Source organism: Seriola lalandi, unplaced genomic scaffold (assembly GCF_002814215.2).
Source record: "Seriola lalandi dorsalis isolate HSWRI2012SDOR001 ecotype SW California unplaced genomic scaffold, Sedor1 jcf7180002054966, whole genome shotgun sequence".
NCBI classification, from domain to species: domain Eukaryota; kingdom Metazoa; phylum Chordata; class Actinopteri; order Carangiformes; family Carangidae; genus Seriola; species Seriola lalandi.
Window position 1 is genome coordinate 1,534,751 of NW_019525517.1, and position 19,027 is coordinate 1,553,777.

The 19,027-nt window shown below is 41.3% G+C and overlaps 2 protein-coding genes across 2 annotated transcripts in view; both read left to right on the forward strand.

The window, feature by feature from the left end:
* Positions 1-12,144, forward strand: part of LOC111646166 (FERM and PDZ domain-containing protein 4-like) — a 45,131-nt gene extending 32,987 nt beyond the window's left edge. The window contains exons 9-16 of the mRNA XM_023395597.2: positions 958-1,077; positions 1,535-1,671; positions 2,301-2,427; positions 4,953-5,042; positions 5,194-5,376; positions 5,519-5,657; positions 6,179-7,201; positions 7,618-12,144. Coding sequence (XP_023251365.1) covers positions 958-1,077; positions 1,535-1,671; positions 2,301-2,427; positions 4,953-5,042; positions 5,194-5,376; positions 5,519-5,657; positions 6,179-7,201; positions 7,618-10,997 — 5,199 coding nt within the window. The 3' untranslated portion in view covers positions 10,998-12,144. The remainder of the gene's footprint in view (positions 1-957; positions 1,078-1,534; positions 1,672-2,300; positions 2,428-4,952; positions 5,043-5,193; positions 5,377-5,518; positions 5,658-6,178; positions 7,202-7,617) is intronic.
* A 1,074-nt stretch (positions 12,145-13,218) lies between these two features.
* LOC111646177 (uncharacterized) lies at positions 13,219-17,244 on the forward strand. The gene is made up of 6 exons (XM_023395607.2): positions 13,219-13,612; positions 13,952-14,056; positions 14,476-14,606; positions 14,837-14,998; positions 15,290-15,516; positions 16,449-17,244. Exons 1-6 carry the CDS (start codon positions 13,546-13,548, stop codon positions 16,549-16,551), a joined length of 795 nt encoding a protein of 264 aa, XP_023251375.1. The 5' UTR covers positions 13,219-13,545; the 3' UTR covers positions 16,552-17,244.
* The last annotated feature ends 1,783 nt before the right edge of the window (positions 17,245-19,027 follow it).

Genomic DNA, 19,027 nt, shown 5'->3' on the forward strand with positions numbered 1-19,027 from the left:
AACATCAAAAATATATTCCAGCTGAATACTTCGACAACTTGTGGATAGGTGTCACTCAGAGAAGTCGGTTTGTTTAAAGGCAACAGAAGCCAGTAAGGTTGGGAACCTGTGGATTAAACTACTGTTCGCTCCCTCTCGATCAGCAAATACGTTCAAATTCTGCTATATGACATGCATTAGAAGTAATAGTGTAGTAAAGTATTTTTACGTAGGTATCTATGCATGTTTACTATAATAAAATTTGCAAAAAAGTATTTTTACTTGTAATGGATATTAGTGTGGGGGGGTCGCAAAAGACAGATGTTAAAAATATTGGTCAAAATTGACACAACACAGGCCTAAATATCCTGACCTTTAGTCCCAATGGGTTCGCCTGAATCCTACACTTCATATACTGCTGCTCCAGTCATTCAGCCCTCCCCATCCATTAAACAATCCCATCCTCCATGCACCCGGCTTGTAACGCAGGCTTTCTGTTCTAACCATCACTACTACAGCATTACATTACTATTCCACTAATAGTTTAACTTGTCTCGCAATTCTACCAGTTACTACTACAATTACTAGTAATACTATTATTGATACTCCCACTACTATTGTTAATACTACTTCTTCTGTACCAATGGTAATCAGCTGTTACACCTAATCCTATCACTGCTACTACTACTACCAGGACAACTATGCCCACTACTACTGCCACTACTACTAATAGTCTCCTACTTGTACTTCTTTTACTATTATGAAAAGCTGTTTATGATGCAGCATGCTCCTTATTGGAACATTAATCAAAACTCTCAATTCAGATGAATTACTTAAAAAAGATAGTTCCTTTCTGGTTACTTTTTTGACTTACATAGAGTATATATATATATATATATATATATATATGAAGCTGATATGTTATCATTTTACACAATGTTTTCATTCCCTTGCTGTCTCTTCCTGCTGTGATCCCAGGTGACCCAGAGGCCTGGCTCTGACAAGATGAAGTGTTTCTTTAGAATCAGTTTCGTGCCCAGAGACCCCGTGGAGCTACTCCGGAGAGATGCTGTGGCGTTTGAATACCTCTATGTCCAGGTGAGCAAAATCACCAGTCAACTTTGAGAGGAGTACAGTCTACCAGATGGTTTGGAAATGATTTTTGATGATTAACAGTATTACTTTGATTTATACAGAATTAGTCCTGTCAAAACAAAAACAACCCAAATAAAGTCGAATAAATTCACTCTTCGCTCTATAAAATAATAAATTACTTCCCCGTAGGATTCTTTGATAATTAGTCAAATGAAATAGCCTAAGAAAAGGAAAGCTAATCATCTTTTCTCGTCAGAGTTCACCATTTTGTGCTTCCAAGTCCTTCACCAGGGACTGGATACAGTATCCCTTTAAAGGAATCTCAAGCCACAAAGGTTGAGAACAACTTATTTTAACTCAGCAGGGACGCTTTGCTGCTCAAATTGCTCTACAAAGATGAGATGGAATGCACTTCACAAGCCGAAAAACTTGTGTAACTCTGTGTCCTGCTTTGTTTTAGAGTTGTAATGATGTGGTCTTCGAACGGTTTGGCCCGGAGCTGAAATACGATGCTGCGTTGCGATTGGCTGCGCTGCAAATGTACATCCTCACAATGACAACCAGACAGAGCCAGAAAGTCTCCCTTAAATACATCCAGTAAGTTTGAATGTGAATCTAGTGGTGGATATGTGTGTGTTTTTGTCACTACTAACATGATCTGTAATGTTATGGGTTAGGATTTCAACAAAGCTTCCAAACATTCAGCCTCATGCAAGACTCTTACGAACAGATGTGTTCAAGGGTTGCTCATATGACTGAGAAATTACAGCATTCAGGGATTTTCTAGGTATGAATGAAATTCACAAGTGGTCCAGATCTCTCATATGAGACATGTACAGATAGTCTCCTTGATTATTATGCCTGAGTGAATGTGGAGTCTGAATATAATAGAGGAATTATGGAACTAAAATAAAATATATTAGTGAAACAAAAGTAATGGAAAATTAATATTCTGTTCACAATATTATCATCATGACTTTTCATTTTACTGAGAGAGGATTTTCTAGATTTTATTTAGGCTCAGCACCTAATAAAGTTCAACAGTTCCTTCTATTGAAGAAGCACTTTACACAGAGAAAGTTGTTTCAGAGTTTTTTTCCATGACTGACAGCTTGCATGAAAGTAAACATCCGATTTTAAACCTTTGCAAGTATTTATCCCAGGTCCAGTGGAAGTACTTTTTCTCCAAGGGGGACTTTATACATAAAGCAATCTGCTCTCAACAGAAAGGAGTGGGGTCTATCTTTGTTCCTGCCTCCTGCTGTGCTGTCCAGCATGAAGGAGAAAAACATCAAGAAGGCTCTGACACACATCCTCAAAACCAACCAGAACCTCGTGCCTCCAGGGAAAAAAGTAAGCAGCTCCGTTTGTCTTTCTTTGCCCTTGTTAATAAACTTATGACACACACATATGCGCACAAACACACTGTCTCCCTATTTTCTGACGCAACAGCTTAAAATAGCATCGCTGCCATGCTCAACCTTGTAAAGGTTCTCACCCTTGTCAAACTAAGACCCTTTGTTGAGCCAGACCTTGAATGATAATGTGGATAACAAGCAGAATGTATTTTCAAACTGTGTGGCTAATAAGACATTCATATTCACACACACATGTCTCAGTCAGGGGCCACTGATCCAACTTCAGTTAAATTTTATGGCTCCTTGTGTTTTGAAAATACAAACAGCTGCTGCTCTGTTCATTCTCTAACACCTGTCTTAGCTGCAGGTGAATTTGGGTGCTAGTTTAGTCTCAGAGAAGACAGAGGAAAAAAAGTAGTTATAATTGTACTGCAGTTATGAATGAGCCATTCGGTGACGTTTTGTGATTGTGCTATGGAAATCAGTTAGGAGATGCTTTAGTTTGATGCATGTAGGAAGCAGATATTTTGTCATTTTCTTTAAATCTCAAACAGCACAAGACATTCCTGATCAACTGCAACCACAAAGTCTGAGGTCACAAAAATAAGGCTATTGAAGCTGGTGTTGGCCTGTATTTTTCACAAGAATGGACCAAAGCCAACAATGAATGATATACGGAGCTTATTTCTCTGTGCCATTGAGCTCCCTTTTTCTCCAAAGATCTATTAAAAACACATCGATGAGCCACAGCGTTGCATTGGGTGTAGTTTGATATATGTATGTCAGTCCTAAATACCCTAAACTGCCGCCGTAGATATTCACCAAATGTGTGTTAATCATGGCTGAATATTATTACTCCTGATTCCTGAGAACTACAGTACTCAGCTGTTTTGGGAAAATATTATGATTGAGAATGGCAATACATATTTTTGACCCAGTTTTTAAAGATTTACATCTTCATTAGGAACAAAAGAGCTTCAGGCTTGGTGCCACATTGAGGGCAGGGAAGTTGGAAAGTACCAAGAGAACACATTGTTGGTTGTGCTCCTTTTGTGGGATTTGTAACAAGAAGAAGAACACAGAATAACAAGTCAACTGATCTTCAGGCAATCTAGCTTGGGTATGACTAAACTCACTGATTCTGACTCTAGCCTTTTTTCTTCCAGGATAACTTTGTTTCACATTATATGACATCCCAACTCTCTCAGTGTGTCTGAGCTCTCTCTTTGTTTGTATTTTTACTCTAAAGTACTATGCATATTCATGGTGAAATCTGCAGTTTTCTATTCGTAAATTATAATACATAAAAAGTTATTACAAATTGAATAATCTCGTCCATCCTTTTACATCTAATAGTTGTTTAAAGTGTAATGTGTTTGTGACCCAGCATCCATCAGAGGTTGCACAAATACACCATATGGATACATCTGATTTGTTTTTTTCTCAGTTGTAATAGCACTACTTCACAACCCAAGCCATTAAATATGTGTATATTAAACCAGTGTTACATAACACATAAATGAACATTTGTAGTTATCTGATTATTTTTGGCAAATAAGCTCCTCTGTGTTTTCTGTGAAGAATTAACATGTGAACTCCACATATGTGTATATATTTATGTGTATAAAATTTAGTCAAAGAAGGATATTGATCTCCTCCCTCCAAGCCTGAGCAGGTTGATGATTTGTATTCTCAGTGGCAGTTGATATCCAGTCTCTTCATGAGGGAGAAATACAGCCAAGCAGCACCAATAAACTGACATGCAATTCAAAATGTTGATGCTCCAAATCAGCTTTCTCATTACAGTCTCTTAAGTTATCACTCAGCCCTCATCAAAAGAAGCCGCTCACTCAGTTTCGTTGAAGGGCTGTAGTTAAGACTGAGCAAGTATTTCATAAAGACAAAATTATTTTTTAATGGCAATGTCTGGTTTCAGCAAGCAAGGTCAGACATCCCATTAGCCTTCTGTTTTTCTTACTGATAGTGAGGTAAAATATTACTGGATTATAGTGTGGACTATGGACCTGATGAATATTAAAGTGGTTATAAAGTCAGTGTAATATATGATACATACACATATACCTGCACAGTCATTTTTATTTAACTGCTTTGCAGTGCAAATGCATTGCCTTGCCTGAGCGTGCGGTGCTGAAATATAAAAATCTTTTTTTAATATGCCAGTTGGATGTATACATGTCTTATGGCAGTGGAAGCATCAGTACTTTAAGGAAGATACGATTTTGTTGCTTTCATGTTTGAATTTCAAAAATCCCATTGACCCTAAATGGCTGGAGAAACATGCATCCACCCAAGCAAGCCATAAAGAGTACTGCAGCAGAGAAGCTCTTCAGATTTTGATCAGATCTAAATGAAATGATGGGATATAATGGAAAATCAGTGGTCCAGATCAAAATGGGCTTGAGAGAGCTTTATATCCTGACATTAGAAGACAAATGCGTCTGTTCAGGTTGTGATTTCATTTTAGATGCTTACTAATGTATTTCACTTTTCTCTGTGCAGCTGACTGCTTTGCAGGCCAAGGTGCATTACCTGAGGTACCTCAGTGAACTCAGACTCTACGGAGGGAGGGAGTTCAAATCAATACTTTTGGTAAGGCCATTAGTTCTGGAAAGGATTTGTAAAAGTTTTAGAAGAAACTTGAGTTTGGTCAAACACAGTTATTGTCAAACCTTTCAGGACAAAAGCTTAACATGTCTGATTAGGTTTTGGATTACTGATGCATAAACTTTACTTTCTGTAGCAAGGGGAAAAACAGACGGAAGTGACACTGTTAGTGGGCCCACGTTACGGCATCAGTCATGTTATCAACGCCCGCACCAACCTAGTGGCCCTATTGGCCGACTTCAGCCATGTTAACCGCATCGAGATCCTCACTGAGGATGAGATCAACGTTCGTCTGGAGCTGCATGTTCTGGACGTCAGGGTGAGTACATTTCTGTCTGAAAGCAGATACATTATTTGTCCTAAACCATTTTTAGCATCTGTTGATTTTAATTTCACCTCTTTCCACTGGCCTTCCTTCCATCTTTCCTTCCTTCCTACTCTCCTTTGTTTTTTTTTCACAGCCCATCACACTGATCATGGAGTCAAGTGATGCAATGAACTTGGCCTGCCTGACAGCAGGCTACTATCGCCTCCTAGTGGACTCAAGGAGATCTATCTTCAGCATGGCCCACTGCAATAGCACTGGAGGTGATGATGCTAGTGAGTAATTATTAACTGTGTGTGCATGCATGTGTGTGGGATCAAGACAGTATAGATTTAGGAAAAGTTGTTCAAATTATTCACATTTTTTCTGATTAAAGCTATGTGCTCTTGTTTAGTCATTTAAATGCAATAGAATTATGTCTGAAGGACAGATGATCAAATGGTATTTTTGGACAAAGCCTTTGTCCATGAGATGCAGAGGAAATTTATAAAATTACTGTTTCATTTGTTTAGTGACTGTTGTAGAAACAAGTTGCATGATTTTCTCCATATAAAGACCATTAAAAAGATATGGGAAGCTGATGAACGCTCTCGCTCTGACACATTTTGAAGGAGAGAGACTCAAGGCTAGATTGAATGGTTTGAAAATGTATGTTTTACAGTGAAGCACAAAACCTCAAAGTTCTGAAGGAGAGCACTTAAAAGTACAGTGAAGAGAAGCTTCTTTACAATTGACTCAACATGAAATTAAAAAAAAAACACAAAGTAATCAAACCTTGTATTGCTGGTGTCTACAGGTCAGGATCGTGTCCTGGAGTGGCCATACAGCACATCTTTGGGGGACAACGAGGAGCCTTCATCCGGCGAGGTCGAGGTCTACAACAGGGACTCTGAGTATTCAGACAATGGGCAGAGAGAAAACAGTATCTCTCCTTACTTCCATGAACCCCAAAACCCTGACAGAGACCTTGGGACACGGAGAAGTCCATTGCCCCCTCCTCTTCCCCCCGCCACCAGACACAAACCTCAAGACTCACCTCGGAGTGCCAAAGTGTCATTTATTTTTGGGGGGGACCAACCCTTGAACAAGACTAAGAACTTAGGCTATGAGAGACTGTTGGAGAGCCCTGAGGTACCTGAGCACAGACCGCCCTACTTGCACAACAACACAGACTTTCAGCAACAGGACAGGATGCCATTTCAGTTCAGTGGTCTGACACATGTCTATAGTAACATTATAAGTGAAGAAGGTGGTGAGGAGCCACTGCTAAGGGATCTGTTTTATCGTGACACAACGGATGATGCAGAGGATGACGACGATGCTTCCTGCGAAGAAGACTCCACTGGGGGGACACCAGTGGGTGATGAAAGAGGAGGCGGGGATGAAAACTGTGGTAACCAAGGAGGAGGGTTAGCCATGGCAGCTGGCAAAGCCACCTTCCTCACTCTTTCTGGTTCTACTGATGACATCATAGACCTGACGTCACTCCCTCCTCCTGAGGGAGACGGCGGCGTCGACGATGATGAAGATGACGCACTGCTGCAGACGCTGAACCTTGCAATCGCAGCTCCGCCGCCGGGTTTTCGGGACAGTTCAGATGAGGACGCAGCGCCCGAGGGAAGGCCACTAAGCACATGTGACAATGACGATATCCCAGTATCGCTAATTGATGCCATTCCGACACATGGGGAGGGGGAAGGGAGCAGGGGAGGGGAGAGGAGGCTGGAGAATGCGGTCATGAATACCCTACAGGCACTGGAGGCTCTGTCTGTCTCTGAACAGAGGCCTCCCCCGCCACCACCCAGCAGTAACAATCCAGGTCTGTTAAATACTAAGCACGGTAATGTTTGATCACCGTCATTTCTGTCTTTGTTTAATATTTCAGACATTTTCACTCAGCCTAACCCACCCCAAATAAATCCCGTCTCAGTGTACATTTGATATGATTTAGACCACAAACAACGTGTTTTATTAAAGAAAAAGTGTTACTGGTTTGTAACCATCTGCTCTTTTTGCACTGAGCTGTTTTCTTGCTTTAATTCTCTGTGACCTCTCCCTCCTTTAAGTTAGCAAACTCCCAAAACACATTCATGACACCAGAATAGAAACGATTTGCATAAAGAGTCTTCTCATTAATTGCAATTGTGGCCATAGCTGTTTAATATTTGATACAATTAACATTTAACTGGAGTTAACTTTTAGTGATATTTAACTTTTCTGTGTCTTATATTTTAGGTGTTTACACATCTCGAGGCTTTAGCCCAGAGTCGTCCTCAGATTCTGGAAATGAGACCAACTCCTCAGAGATGACTGAAATCTCTGAACTGGCTGCTACTCACAGGCTCAGCGAGAGCCACATGCGTCTGCTGGTGGCCACAAGGGAAGGATACCAACCTCTGCTTGAGGAGAAAACTGAATTCCCCGTCTCACCCAGTACAGGAGGAACGATACAGAAGAAATCCCTTAGTCCGACACGGCACCTTCAGCCTCCAGCAGTTCCTCCAAGAAGGAGCCCCCAATTGGACACCGCATCATCAGGACCAGACAGCTTGGAGGTGAGGCCCCAGACTCACCTGTCATCCACTCTGCAGCGCCCAAGTTCCACCACACCCGGGGGCAAACATCACAAAAAGTCTGCAGATTCCAGTGGGAAGTATAACACCTTCAGCACAAGGGAAGGGCATCGAGGCGAGAGCAGTGGCAGTCGCAGCCATCTCGACTTGGACCAGCGCACTTCATTCTGTGAGAGAGGGGAAAGTCAAGGAAGACAGAATTCTTTTTTGGTAGAAAACTCTGTAGCTGAGGGGCTTGGAGTGAACAGTATCCCCCGTGACCATCACAGAATTCCCCGCCCTGCTTCCGCTACCTCTGATCGCCTGTTAGATGTTGTCAACTTGGGGGACTGTGGTACAGACAATGGAGCTGCGACTGTTGAGCAAGATGAACATCTAGTTGTAGCATCATTGCTGTCTCCAGCAAAAAAATCCAGATCAGGGGGGTCCGACCAGGGGTCAGACATACAAAGTGACCATCAGCCGATTTCTAGACAGCAGAGTGTTGCACGGTTGTGCGAGTACCATTTAGCAAAAAGGATTTCAAGTTTGCAAGGAGAAGCCCACAGTTCACTGCAGGGTTCTCTGTGCTCATCACTGGATGCTGGTGCCAGCACGAACAGCAGTGCCTGTGCCACCCCAACCGACTCACCACTTGGCCCTGGTGCGGTTGAATCAAAACATCACCATTTGCAAAGGCACCCACTTTCCAGTTCCTCCTCCTCATTACTCAGGGTGCTAAACTATGAAGAAAACAAACCTGGGATTCCTCACAGCCTCCCTGGCCAGAGCACTCAGGGAAAAGACCTCCACCCTCATGCAGACCCTGCCCTCCTCCGGAAAATGCTACCCAACATTCACCCCCCTGCTGCTGGGGCTGAACCAGGTCGCCCCTCCTCAGCCACACCGTCAAAGCATAAAGAGACCACAGGTACTGGAAACAAGAAGCCCCACAATGATCTGCATGCTAAACAACAGGCCTGCTTTAAGGGGCTGAACCAGAAGGAAGGCAGCGAGGCCTACAGGCAACTGATTAACTATCTGACAGTCAGCCAGATGCATCAGGGAGGGAAGCTGCACAGTGCTGGCATGGGAGGGGCAGTGAAAAAGGACACCAGGCGCTTTATCACTAGCAACCCTCAGCTTGTTGAAATGGTTAAGAATAGGGGGAACACCATTGCTCGCTGTCCATGTATGCCTTCCTCCATATCATCCCCATTCCTCAGCCCAAATTTAGCAATTCAAAATGCAGCTGCCATGCAGCTGGCAGGTAAAAATCCACGGTCATATCATTCAGCCACACTTCCTGCCAAACTCAAGAGAAGCCCTGACATGCATCCTCACAGACCAAATGACAGTCTAGATTTCAGGCCAGCTACTGCTGAGAGGAGAAGCTCCTTTTCTGGCCTGGAAAGTGAGCTAGAGAGGAGTGGTATGGACCCAGAGCACTTCCTGTCACTGTATAAGACAGAGGGCTGTATCAGCCGTGATGGGGGATTAATCACAGGTGGAAACCGTGATGGTGGGGGTACCACTAACCGCCCTCCTCGGTCAAGAAGCCAACCTAGTGGTAGCAATGAGGACTGGTTAAAATCAGACCCGAGGGCAAAGCATGCAGTTCGACAGTCTCCTCATCCTCGTCCTAATGATTCTCTTTGTTTCTCTGCTGCCCCCAGTGTAAGTGGTCAACGAACAGACCTCAACAGCATCTCACTAGGAAGGGGGGACCACCCATCAGCTTTTATCAGGCAGGCATCTACTGGCAGAGCTTGCATTACATCTCCAACTCCCAACCCGCAATCTCCACCTCCTCCACCACCACCGCCACCTCCTCCTCCTCCTTTGTCTATACCTGTGCAAGCCAACACTAGCTCCAGCAACTCAGGATTCATACAGGATTCCATCCACTCCATCCAGTCCCGGCAGAATCACAACCACATTCAGGCCGTTACCCCAACCCTGCCGCAGACAGATACCTTCGGCAGTAACCTGCAAAGGGGCCGGGAGCTCAAACGCAGCTCCAGCAATGTGACTGCCAGTTCTGGTAGTGTGGAAGTTCTCTTTGATAAGCCCACTCGAAGCCGGAGCCAGCAGCCCTTGTTGCCATCTGTGCCCCAGCAAGGTGAGACCAAAGTGCAGCGGAGGCCAACAAGGAAGCGCCTCTCCAAGAGCTATTCCCAAGGTTCTGTATCCTCCCACACTACATGCTGGTCTACAGGCAGCAGGGTAGACAGTAGAAGGGCGTCTGTAGCATTTCCATTGCAGAAAGATGCTAAACACATGAAGGGCTCTCAAAAACTGGACACCAGTCCCTGGAGATGCAATGGGCCTTTTAGTTATTGTTTCTTTAAACGAAGGAGTGAGGCCGAAGAGGATGAGATTGAATGGGAGAGGCCCAGACGAAGCCGTGGTGGGAATGATATCGATAATGATGGTGCCGCTGCATCAGCCATATTGCCCTGTGGCTCGGCGGTGGATGCAGCTGGGGAGCAGCTATATGGGGAGGTCCTCAATAACATGAGCTTTAGCGACCGTCTTGCACGAATCAACGCACTTAAGGACCGCATGTATTGCTTCCCATCCGGCTTCACTGATGTTCGCCGTGATGCCAGTGAGCTCATTGCACTGGTGAGATCCAGTGTAGGTCGCTGTGATCGTGGAGCCCAGATGCCAATCCAGGATGTATCCCAGTACAAGCAGCTTCTCTCTGTTGAATCAAAAGAATTAGGACGGGCATGCCGGAGGATGGCACAGGCCCATGGTAGTCCTGAGGAGATGCTGCTAGCTGTAACCTGTAGCTTCCAGGTGCTATGCTGTCTCTGTGAAGCTTGTATGTGTCTGGTTAGGGGGCTCGGAGCCTCCAGCTCACACCAACAGAGAGAGGTTGTGGCAAAGGTTGACGAGGTTGTTATGAACTATATCTGTTTGCTCAAAGCGGCTGAGGCTGCCACCGTCGGAGCACCAGGGGAGCACAGCGTGAAAGCCCTGGTCCGCCACTCCAGTACCATGTCGGCCATTGCTAACGCACTCACCCGCTCCCTTAAAACGCTGCTTAGCAAGTAGAGGCTACTCCTTATGCTTTATAGTGTGGCCTACACGGTCAGTAGAAGTCTGTCTTTAAGCATCTCGTTATTTTTGAGTCTGCTGAAAGAGTCATATATTTTTCATATTAGGTCTGGACAGTCTCAATATCAAAATCAATAAAATGTAAGATTTGTTGCAATTAGACTTAACATAAAAGTTATATAACTCTCAAACTGAAAAGATGCGTAAGATGCTGAAAGGCAGTCCAATCTGACTGCACTTGCTTTTTCTGATGACAATATTGTAATGTATATTTACAAAGCCATACTGTCACAGACCTTTGTAATATGATATGTACCTAATAGATACCCTTTTACCTGTGCATTATGTAAGTTATTTTAAAAAATGTATATAATGTACATAGATACAATAAAATTATATTATTTGCTGTAGCAGTTTCAAGAAGCCATTGAGTATTCATCTTAATTTGCTCTAATATTGTACAGGGCTGGAGTGATTTCACTTTCAGTTCAATCAGTCAAAGTGCAGTTTTACTACAGATATTTATAATTGTAATTATAAAAATGTACCTGTAGAAATCTAAATCAAATGTGCCACTGTAAGTCCAGTGAGGAAACTGTTGCTACTGTAGCTATGTTATTCACATGCTAAATATAAATGCTAAATTTCTGAATGACTGTGTAAAAGTGAACTGATTTCAACTCTGTTGTTACAGTGCAGTTTTTTGCAAGACGTGAGGAATAATTGTTAGAAATTGTTGAAAATACAGGGACACTAAAATTGCACTGCATTATCACTGCTTCATATTTTATCACCTAGATTATTTTCAGATAAGAATAATAAGCAGTAAATATTAACTATTCCCCAAAAAACGAATTATATAAAATTATTATAATAATGTCATATTAACAATTTAGGAAACATTGAATATGTTAAGACATATTACAGATTGATGACTTTGTTAATTATATCTAATTGTTTTTTGGGGTTTTTTTTGTGTTTTACTATCATCTGTTTTGGAATAAGTTCTGTGCTTGAATGATTAATTATTCCACACCATATATCAAGATGCAGTTATGTCTCTTGACAAGAAATGAAATTGTTGTTTTGTTTTTGGTTTTTTTTTCAATAATCCACCAACCTATTAAAATACATTTTACAGATATTTTTATGTCCCTTTCAATGTGTCTTTTTCTTTGAATGCTTCACAAAGCATAAGCACTGGTGTGTTACTTCATCTTAGAATAAAACAGCCAGTAATTTTAATTACAAGTGTCAGAAGACTGGCTTGCTGTCTATTACACCAAAGCTCTTGCATGTTGCAGAAGCATATTCTGATGTTTTTCACACAGTCTTTGTTATGAGTCTGTTCATATTAAAACATATGATACTTTGTGACTGAACCATCCATTTTTCAAACTGAATGCAACATGCATTTGACCATTTTTTCTTTTGTCATATGTTTATCTGATGCCAGATGTTTGGTTGGACAGTAATGCTGATGTGTTTAAGGTGCCTTTTACTGTTCTTATATCTGTTTCAAGGGTCGATGACAACTGAAGGGCTGCAGATAGTAGTTCAAAGTTCTTCATGGCTTTTTGTGTCATATCTGGACTGTATAAGATATTAAAGAAGGTAACTTGATATAATTGTAGCATTCTGATAGCCAACTTATTCATGTTTATTCTTTCACTATTGCTCAGAGAAACTGCCCTTCAACTGGAGAATCCGGGTTCATGTGATGATAATATAATATCCCTCTTACTAAAACGACTCAACCTCATACAGTTTAATTTGTTAAGAAAAGTACACTGCCAAACACAGGGCTTGGTTTGTATAATGATAAAATATTAACATTAGTCAAGTTTAAAATTTGGTTTTAGCAGCAACAAGATTCTTACGCGATAAAATGTAAGTGTATTGTGGTACCTCATGCAGTTTATGCTTCATTTTCTCCTATAAAAAAAAATTAACATCTTCTGTCCATGCCAAGTGACCCGATTGAGGGAAAATATAAACTTTTTAACACTACAATGGGCGCGTACTCATTGTTTCCATGTATGCAAGAGCGTATGTTCACGTGATCTCCTACCCAAGCAGCTGAAGAGGTGTGGGGGTGGACGACAGTGGGGTCCACCTCATTTGCATATTAGGCGCCTGTTTCACGCATGCAGTGACGTTAACCAATCAGCGCGACGCATGCAGCAAACCACGCCCGCGCGGCAACTCCTGTCGCGCGCCTCAGCAGCATTGTATTGGCGGTGGAGCAGACAAAAGTTGTCAGTTTTCTTCTTACCTCCACTTCGACAGGCAGCACCAGTAGTGCAGGGAGTTTTTGTAGCGTTTAGTTAAATTCAGTTAAGTTTGTTTTTTGCAGTAGAGCTCTAAAACTGCATTGACGCCATTGAGGGAGCTGCAGACCGCGGAGTTTTCCAGCTCAAGCTAACTACTGCAGTGGATAAGTTATAGTTGGGCTCCCTGTGGGGTTTAAAGTTCAGCTAAAAGAAGCGTCCCTGGCTACTAGCAGGTACCTAGCTCCGTGTCTTAACCGATTAGTTTGGTCACAATGGCAGCAGTGTGCCAGCCACGACGTGCCTTGGTGGAAATACCTCCACCGCAACCAAAAATTGCAGGTAAGTCTGAAATGTGACAACTTTCTATTTTGGCTTTGGAAATAGCTTTAACTTCTGTTCTTTGAAGCGGGGGCGCCAGTTTGCTATCATGCTAATGTTATCACAAGCGCGCGCCCCCGGTGTCGAGTCATTTAGCCAATAATAAATTATTGCTGTCATTAACTTTAACGTGGACAACTCTGTCAACTTGTTACTAAAATGTTGTGGTAGACATTTTACATTAACAGTCGGTTTATGCAGTGCGCCCTTTGCACGTTGGCACAAGGCATTATAGGGAATATTAACATGAGTCACTATCACCCAAAGAGTGCAAATTGTTAATTTACATATTTTTTACAGCTCGAATGAGGAGGTCCTACCTAGAAATATTAAGTGCTCGCTTGGCCCCATCTCCACTTCCAAGAGGGAGAAATACATCTACAAACACGAAGCGTGGTCAGTCATGTAAGTACAAAGCTAATCCCTTATCAGTATACATGCAAAACTAATGTGAGATCGGTTTTGTGAGCTGTCTTTATAGGAGACAAACTGGAAAAACAAATTTAGTTTGATATTGGAAAGAGTGTGAAGATTGGTGGTGTTTGGTTTCTCCTATCACTCCTGTTTCTTTCCATTCGATGTTAAGGAAACTGAGAGCTTAATATTTACATTAATAAAATAAAATGTAATGTTCAGAGCAGTGAAAGCTGTTCTGTTGTGCTCCTATCCTCTATTGAGATTATATCTAAGGTAAATACCAGTACTTGCTAACTGATGGCTGGCCTCATCTACTTTAGTTAGTAGAAATGCAACCCTCTCTGTGACAGCTGGTTTCCTCTTGCTGTGGTTTGTTTATTGTCCTAATGATATCCTGTGTTTTGCAGTGGACTTGCCCATTGGTGGGGTGTGGAGTGGGAGCATTGAGGAGCACTGTGAGAAGATGGACGAGCAACATGCCCCACTCTCCAAACAGCAGCTAGTACAGTTAATCAGATCCCTCATCTTAGTTGAACAGGTATTTATGCTGGCCTTTTCACAAGTCCATATTAAGAAGATAACACAATAATAATATTATTAATAATAATAATAATAATAATAACATTCACATTAATCATCTTGATATTCTGTACACATAGTAAAATACATGTGCATACTATATCCACACATAAAATAAAATGTTTTGTTCTGCTTGGTGCTTTCACTGTATGTGATATAACCTTAAATGTGACGTGTTGCATTTCCTAGAGCCAAGAACCCAGGATCCTGTCCTCAGACTTGAAGTATCTCCAGGAAGACTTGCAACTGAAGAAGGCAAATGTTTACAGGTCCATACCCTACTCGCGGTTTGGCTCCAATAGGGATGCTCACTGCTACAGAAAGGCATATCCTCACCTGGTGGCATTCAAAGTGAGTACCAAAATCAAAATTTGAGGCTTTCCAAGATAATCATTTATACAAACATGTTAATTTTACATGTACATTGTTAAATTCTCACTTGCAGCAAAGTGATTGAGTCATTTTATTTTAAACTTTTAAAGGAAGTGTTCACTCTTAAAGTACACCCCTGCTGTTTTTTTTAAATTGAGCTTTATTTTAATAAAGGGAATTTTTGTTAGATTTTTGTTACCCCTCTGTGGCTCTGAGCTGAGTGTTTCATTGTATCATACTAATCCTTCACCACCTTATCCTCCCCCTCAGGTTTCGTGTCAGGAGTGGGGCCAAGTTCTTCTGAGGAACAAAGAGTGGGACGCTGTGTTGGAGCACACACTGATGGCGTGGCGCTACACCAGCGAGTTGCCACAGTGGGATACAGCGAACCACAATGCTCTCCGAGAACAGTGTTATAGCATTCTGGCAGCTCACAGCCTCACTGCTCTCCAGCACCACCACCCTGAACCCAACAGAGGATGCGAGTTGCTTAGAAGGTAACACCTTTTTTTAAAGGCATATGAACAGTTCACATTGCTGTACTGTGATGCACACTAATTATATATCCATTATCATGATATTGGGTTAATACTCCACATAAGGAAATGGTCATTAACACCTCACTCTGTGTGTTGTGTGTTTTGACTGTGGCTTTATTCATGCATTTGAAAGGTCATAGTTTGTCTCCTGCTAGTTTCCCACATCTTTCTGAACAATAACCTGATTCTTAAACAAAATAGTTGGATTTAAGTTACTGAGGGATACAAGGCGACAGCAAACTTTGTTTTACCTGACTCATTGCTTCAAAACTGTTAAGCACTTTTAACCACTACAGGGCAGAAAGATCTTATAACAAATTCACAGTTCAAGCTGTGATACGTCAATTTACTATCGGTTTATTGCGCTCTCTTTGCTGACGTGTTGGCAACCAATTTCCTATTAAATATTCGTCTGAAGCAAAGCAACATGGGTGTCATACTGGAGTCCTGTCTCTCTCCTGTTGAGTGTAAGTTCACTCCTCTTATAGTCTTGGGTTGGCACACCACCCCCTGAGGAACTTGGAGTTGGGTCTCTTTGTTTTTGCTAGAAGTCACCAGGTGTTTACTTAAGCTGTCACTGGGATGCATGAATTCTGTTTGTGTATTATGATTATTAGCCATCTTTATTTTAGCAGCTAAAGTATGATTCAGTACAGCCTCAAAATGATGGTTGCTTATGGCTAAAGTCGCCTGCTACAGATTTGCTTAATGCTGTAGCTAATTACTCAGCCTCTTTATAAGCTATGGAGCATAGATGTTTTCATACTCGTAGGGTTGTCATTGTCTTTCCAGCTGTCTAGTGTTTTAGTTGTAAACTTAAATGGTCAATAGCACTAAGAATGTTTTTAGTGGAAGACTGTCTAACAAACTGCTGTTGTTTCACTTTCCAGGTTGAAGATGGCTCAGCTGCACAGCCAGTCAATTGTGCCTTGTATTCAGGAATTGCAGAGGATAATGGGATGTGCAGGTGACTCCCCCATGGATACAAAATAACGTGATAAACACTCTTACCAAGTGGCTGTACCCAAGTGAAAAGTGTAGATAGATTCATAGATGACCTGAATGATTTATGTGTGGTAAAGGGCCAAAAAAACATTTTACATGTTGGTGTTTGTTTGTGAAACCACTACAGTATTCTTCCAAAGTGTACTGTAAATGTAATAAGTGCCAGAAGAGGCAGGTTTACAAAGGAAAATATAACCACCTTCAAAATGGTTGGAAGTACAGTGAAACCTCATATTTAATCGTAATGCATTTTTACATCAACTGGAAAGCATTAATGTTACACGGAGTGTAACATTTGTTGCATTACTTAATGTCCCTATTACAAAATGTTTTCTTTTTAGACAGCATTCACGTTGTGAGAAATGTTCAATATGATTACATTTTTGTATATTTTTTTAGAAATTTATATAGAATAACTTTTGTATTGACCATTGAAATGTAAAGTATAAAATAGCCTTTCTTGTTGCTTTATATGGGTGTGTATATATGTCCTTATTACTATTCACAATACTTGAAACTGGCTTTTGCCATCTTTGTCTGTAGTTATGTTTTCTATGTCTGTCTTTGTAGTGAGTTGTCTGTCACTGATTGCACTGTTGCTGTTTGTCCTGAAAACTTGAAAAAAATTTGATAAAATAGACCCATAATTTAAATAAAATTGTGACTTTATATTGCAAAGAAGTTTGTTCATCTGTGTGTTTTGGCCTCGCTGTATTTATGATCTCTGTGTACAGTCATAATTATCAGTGTTTTTTTTTTTTCTTTTTTCTATCTAGTCCACCAAATATGAGCTTAGAGGTCTTTTCTTCTGGATTCTTCTCAAAGGTGGATATTATGCAGTGCTGTAATTATCAGATACTTGTAAGTAGTTGGTATTTCATAGCTGTTCTTTGACAGATGCAGAATGATAATTTAAGAATAATTCTGTCACCAGTCAACACCTGTTAGTTTGTCACAAACTACAACTTCACATGTATGCGTCACGCTGCTTTTTCTGTATTTTCATCAGAGGTGACTTGAGAGACTTTCTTTGAGTGGGTATTAAGGTGCGACTTGGTGTTTTTTCTATAGGAATGACAAAGTGGCATACTTCTTTTTCACCTCTGTAAGTAATCAGTGTGCACTCCATAGTTTTGCAGTTTGTTTTTGTCTGCAGTTGATTTGTCGACTCAGTATTGATCAGTAGGTTGGCGATAGCTTATTTGTATACTGGAGTCTACAGAGCACCTTGATTGGGGACCGCTGCCTCTTAAAGATGCACCATTGCAGTAGATGATGGGATTAATTGATCAATTGATTGATCATTTGTGCATTCTGGCAGTGTGTGAGCTCTTCTCTTTAAGTTACCATTTTTTACCACAAGGTGGAGCCCATGCTACACCATTTTTCAAATTCCAGGGTCAGTCTCTGGTGTCAGGCTTGTGACTTCAGTGGAGGAGCAATGTTAACACCACCAGGGAAACAGCTGTTGCCCTGGTACTCTGTAGAAATGAATATTAAATAATTTTTAAATGCTATTTAGGCTTCGAGATAATGAATGGGAGGTTGATAGGGTGAGAGGCTGTTTGCTGATAAGCAGATGTCCCACTGTGCAGAATCTCAGAATCAGAAATTGCTGTAATATCACTTTATTATATAGGGATTCTATAGGTTTAGTATTTGGCTGTAATGTTGCAGTGTCCAGGATTAATACCATTATTTGTCTCCATGGTATTGCACAAAGTGGAACCTATTCCTTTTGCAGCCTATAGTACTTATGTAAATGCAGACAACCCACTATAGATGTACAGTGTTAATTTGTAATCTGTGAATTGGAGATTAAATTGGTTTGCTCATGATTGTTCAGACTGCTACAACTGAACCACATACAGTATGCTGATACTGGCTTTCATCAAGTCTTTCTTGTTTCTGTCTCACTCTGTTTTTTTGTTTCCTGTCATTACAGAAGAAAATAATGAGAGAAATTGGGGGAAGTAGCCTAGAGTGTTTGTCGAAGCCATCACAATAAATTATCTTTCTCTGAGAAAAAAACAGCTAATCTCCAAATCACAGTAAAACGTTCCTTCTGTAAATGCTCGGCAGTAGAACTTGAGGCTATTTCACCTATTCTCTTAAGGCATCGCCCGGATCTCACCTGAGTGTAGTCCTCCAAGCAAGTATTTGACAAAGTAGGATTTCCTGAGATAGTTTAGAGGCCACCAATTAGCCCATAGCGAAATCAGAAATAGAGAATCAAATATGCAAGGAGGAGCATTTGTAGTACTACAACTCTTTACAGGGGTGTGAAGCACACTGAAGTAGTGTTGAAGTTAAAATGCCTCCTTTATGACATGGCTGCAAAGATTAAAAAAAAAAAAAATGCATTACAGCTCCCCTGTGCTTTGGACGTGTTTTCGAGGTTGCCTTTTGTACAGATCAGAGAGCTACCCGCTACAAAGACAGGCCTCCCTGTTTGTCGTTCATT

Excerpts from the sequence above, each read along its gene's own strand:
- LOC111646177 (XM_023395607.2), top strand. The coding sequence starts at position 13,546 with ATGGCAGCAGTGTGCCAGCCACGACGTGCCTTGGTGGAAATACCTCCA. Across the intron at positions 13,613-13,951 it reads ACCGCAACCAAAAATTGCAG|CTCGAATGAGGAGGTCCTAC; the intron begins GTAAGTCTGAAA and ends TATTTTTTACAG. Across the intron at positions 15,517-16,448 it reads GGATGCGAGTTGCTTAGAAG|GTTGAAGATGGCTCAGCTGC; the intron begins GTAACACCTTTT and ends TTCACTTTCCAG.